We start from the raw sequence: 4,246 nt of genomic DNA, 5'->3' as shown, positions 1-4,246 counted from the left end.
GACCAGTTAATCCAGTCAACAGTTACAGCTGCTTCTCTGACATAAAGGTCATCCTCTGGTCCTCCCATCTGTTTGTTGGGATAAAGTCAGTTATATGCACAACAGCATTCATTAGTGAGTTATATGCTACATGATTCCTGGGCTTCCTGGGCACCTCACCCTTTGCCCATATCCTTTGTGTCTTATACAGTAAGGGTCAACTGGTCGGTCACAAAGCAGCAATAACCAAAATATTTTGTTTTCACAAGGATACATCAAAGAAAAGTAACACAAAAAAATGAACTGAACAACACATTGATTAGATATCAAATACCTTGGGTAGAGGCACATGGGATAGTTAGTGGTGCTGACAGTATACCCATTGGGTCAGTCTTCTTTTGGCATCTTTGAGCTCCTTGTTCCTCAAGCTGTAGATGAGGGGGTTCACTGTTGGAGGCACCACTGAGTACAAAACAGCCAGCATCAGATCCAGATTTGGTTGGGAAACGGATGGGGGCTTCAGGTGGGCAAACATGACAGTACTGACAAATAAAGAGACCACGACCAGGTGAGGGAGGCACGTGGAAAAGGCTTTGTGCTGTCCCTGCTCAGAGGGGATCCTCAGCACAGCTCTGAAGATCTGCACGTACGACACCACAATGAAAATGAAGCATCCAAAGACTAAGCAGGCAGTAACCACAATAGCTCCAGATTTCCTGAGGTAGGAGCCTGTGCAGGAGAGCTTGAGGATCTGGGGAATTTCACAGAAGAAATGGTGCAGAGCATTGCTTTGACAGAGTGGTAATGAAAATGTATTAGCAGTGTGCAGGACAGCACAGAGAAAACCACTGCCCCAGGCAGCTGCTGCCATTTTGACGCAAGCTCTGCTGCCCAGGAGGGTCCCATAGTGCAGGGGTCTGCAGATGGCAACAAAGCGGTCATAGGCCATGACAGTGAGAAGAAAGTACTCAGCCAAAATGAAAAAGACAAGCAGAAAGAGTTGGGTAGCACATCCTGAGTAGGAAATGGCCCTGGTGTCCCACAGGGAATTGGACATGGATTTGGAGATAGAGGTGGAGATAGTGCCAAGATCGAGGAGGGAGAGGTTGAGAAGGAAGAAGTACATGGGCGTGTGGAGGTGGTAGTCACAGACTACTGCTGCGATGATGAGGCCATTCCCTAGCAGGGCAGCCACATAGATGCCTAGGAAGAGTGAGAAGTGCAAGAGCTGCAGCTCCTGCATTTCTGAGAATGCCAGGAGGAGGAACTCATTGAAGGAGCTTCTGTTGGACATTTGCTTCCTTTGGGCATGGGGACAATCTAAGGAGAGAAAGACATTGACAAGTTAGGACAGACTTCTCTGAGCAGGGCTTTCTGATTCTTATAACTTTGCCCTCCCCACAAAAGCAGATATTACCCCTCCCCATCTTTGCTTTCTGTGCAGTGTCAAATGTCAAAGATCCCTCAGAGTCAAATGGTCAATTCTCCTGCAGATGGGGAGTCCTGAAGAGACAGGTGGTTCATTCCCAGACAGCCGATCTCACCCCACAGAACCCCACAGGTTAGAGGGGCACTTGGGCACCTCATTGTCAAGGACAGGTCTGCATGGCAGGTACCACAAGTGCCTTGTCTGAAATGCGTATGAATCCCCCTGACCAGAGACTCCAAGGAAAGGACAAGAGCACCACATACAGGTGGGAAGACATGGAGCAATGGCATGATATTACTGCCAAGGGAGGCAGGGACACAGAGAAACATAAAGGCACTACAGTGTTTCTCCTCTTCTGGGTATGTGACCACCAAAGAAATAACTCATGACTCAGGCTCCAGAGGCCTGAGGGCTGTGCTGAGTGGGAGAGGAGAAGAGATGCTGAAGTTTGTACCTTCCATCCACATTTTGACTCTGCTGCCTGGAGCTGTCCCTGCAGGAACCAGTGTCTCCGCTTCCACATCTCTCCCTTCTCAGTGCTCACAGACTACATCCCACCTACTGGGCCCTCAGAACTGCTCTGAATCACACCTCTAGACAGACCTGTGTGAATCCAGTAAATTCATCTCCCTGGGGTGCCCCTGGGGGAAGGTAGCAGGACCCTGTCCTTCTGACCACATGGCAGTGAATTCCAAATGGAAACATCTGCTCCTCCTCCATACTGCAGCAGTTGAGAGGATGATCCCAGTCACAGTAATGAAATGGGATGAGTTTAGAAGACTCCTCCATGTACCTCAGTAGTATTAATTAACAAGCAGACATTTCCCACGCAAAAGGCTGTGAAGATTTCTCCCACAAGGAGCTCTCCTCTGCCCTCCTCCTCCAAACTGCCTTTCACATCTCTCTGCCTTCTCTCATCTTATGGCAGCAAGAGCAAGCAGTGCCTGGAGCCCTCTTACCCTTTGCCAAGGAGCTGCTCCTGGGCAGAGGGTTGAGGATGGAGATCAATAATGCCGTTCTCCCATGAGAGAGAAGCAGTAAAATGTTTTATTGAGATAAGATATAGTGATTTGACATAGTTCCATGATAAATAAGTCAATGATTTAAAAAATGAACGATGGTGAGGTATACTCACTTGTGTACTGCATGAAGTACAGGGCCAGATGAAAGTATCAAGGAGACCCTCCCGTTGAATCATGAGTATCAGAATAGACCACCTTGCTTTCCAAACTCCTTGTCAGAGGAGCCTGGGAGTGGCTGGATCCACCCCTAGTCTCAGATATGGTCAACAGTTTACACCTAAAGCATTATGTGCACAAACAGAGATAGATACAACTAAGGAAAGTTTCAAAGGTTTGCCAAGCTGCAACATGCTATTAGTCACTCACTGAAGAACTGTTGTGGGTAAGGAATCTTTCAACCTCGAGGAGTATCCCTGAGAGTTGTCCCTGCTCGAGAGGAGGTTCTGCAGTACAGCCCGCTGCTGTGAAGGAGAGCTCAGTGTGCTCTGGGCTGCCTGTGCTATTAATGAGGGGAGGGGGAAAGATGATTGACTCCTACTCATATTTGCATACTAGATGGATTTTAGTTGGTGCATGCTCAATAAACCCCTGCCTGTGTGCTGTTTACGGAGTGGTCAGGTTGAGGGTACGGTGGAAAAAAGCACATTGGGGTACAGGGGGGAAGGGAGCACATGGTCGCACAGAGCTGCCTTTTGGCAGTGCTGCCAGGTTTCCATGAGCTCCTTCCATTCCAGGAGCCTGGCAGAGGCCCTGCTGAAGATAAAAATCTGTCCATTCCTTGCGCTCCCTCTTCCTGTGTATCATTCACTGAGATAGACCGATGGGCTCTCTCTGACGAATGCCGAGAAACTTATTCCAACAGTAGTGAGTATTAGTCAGTGAAATTATTTAAAGGGTTATCTACAAGAAGTGGAAATTATGTCCCACTCTGGAAACCCCTATTCCCATCCCTAAGCTACATAGGACCTCTAGACAGAGGCAAGGCGAGAGCTCATTTTCCCAGGGCTCATCATGTTTATCATGTAGGGACCTGCTGGGGATTTTCCTTGGACATCTGCAATTGTTCTAGAGGCCTACTGCTACTACTACAGCTCCACTCACTGCAAAACCAAGACACAGGCAGATCCCCACAGTGCAAATAGCTTAAGCAATTCAGACACTTGATTCAGTGACATAAAAATAGGTCCTCAGAGCAGTACCAAATGTTTGTGTTGTCCAGCACAACTACATGCCTGTAGCAGATACAGCATGGGATGTTCATGGGATATTCTTGAAAGCAGCTCTGCAGAGAAAGACCTGGGTGTCATGGTGGATGACAAGCTGACCATGAGACAGCAGTGTGCCCTTGTGGCCAAGAAGGCCAATGGGATCCTGGTGTCCATTAAAAACAGCATCTCCAGCAGGTCGAGGGAGGTGATCCTGCCCCTCTACTCAGCCCTGGTGAGGCCACATCTGGACAACTGTGTCCAGTTCTGGGCTCCACAGTGCAAGAGGGATGTGGAGCTGCTGGAGAGAGTCCAGCGCAGGGCCACAAGGATGATCAGGGCCCTGGAACATCTGCCCTATGAGGAGAGGCTGAGGGAGCTGGGCCTGTTCAGCCTGGAGAAGAAAAGGCTGAGAGGGGATCTGATCAGTGTCTGTAAGTACCTCAAGGGAGGCAGTGAGGAGGATGGTGCTGGCCTCTTTTTACTGGTGGCCACCGACAGAACTAGAGTTCATGACCACAAACTGAAGCACCAGAAGTTTCACAGGAACTTAAGGAAAAAATTCTTGACAGTGAGGGTGACAGAGCACTGGAACAGACTGCCCAGAGAGG

The 4,246-nt window shown here is 48.9% G+C and overlaps 1 protein-coding gene across 1 annotated transcript; it reads right to left on the bottom strand.

Moving 5' to 3' along the window:
* Window positions 1-337: 337 nt before the first annotated feature.
* Window positions 338-1,273, bottom strand: LOC148592318 (olfactory receptor 14A16-like). The gene has a single exon (XM_088535162.1). The coding sequence runs from the start codon at window positions 1,271-1,273 to the stop codon at window positions 338-340; it is 936 nt and encodes a 311-aa protein (XP_088391288.1).
* Window positions 1,274-4,246: the final 2,973 nt, after the last annotated feature.

This window comes from Tinamus guttatus, unplaced genomic scaffold, assembly GCF_059628265.1.
Source record: "Tinamus guttatus ecotype Peru unplaced genomic scaffold, ASM5962826v1 Tinamus_guttatus_pri_ptg000618c, whole genome shotgun sequence".
Lineage (NCBI taxonomy): Eukaryota > Metazoa > Chordata > Aves > Tinamiformes > Tinamidae > Tinamus > Tinamus guttatus.
Note: the sequence above shows the minus strand (reverse complement) of the source record. Positions and strands in the feature narration are given on the sequence as shown.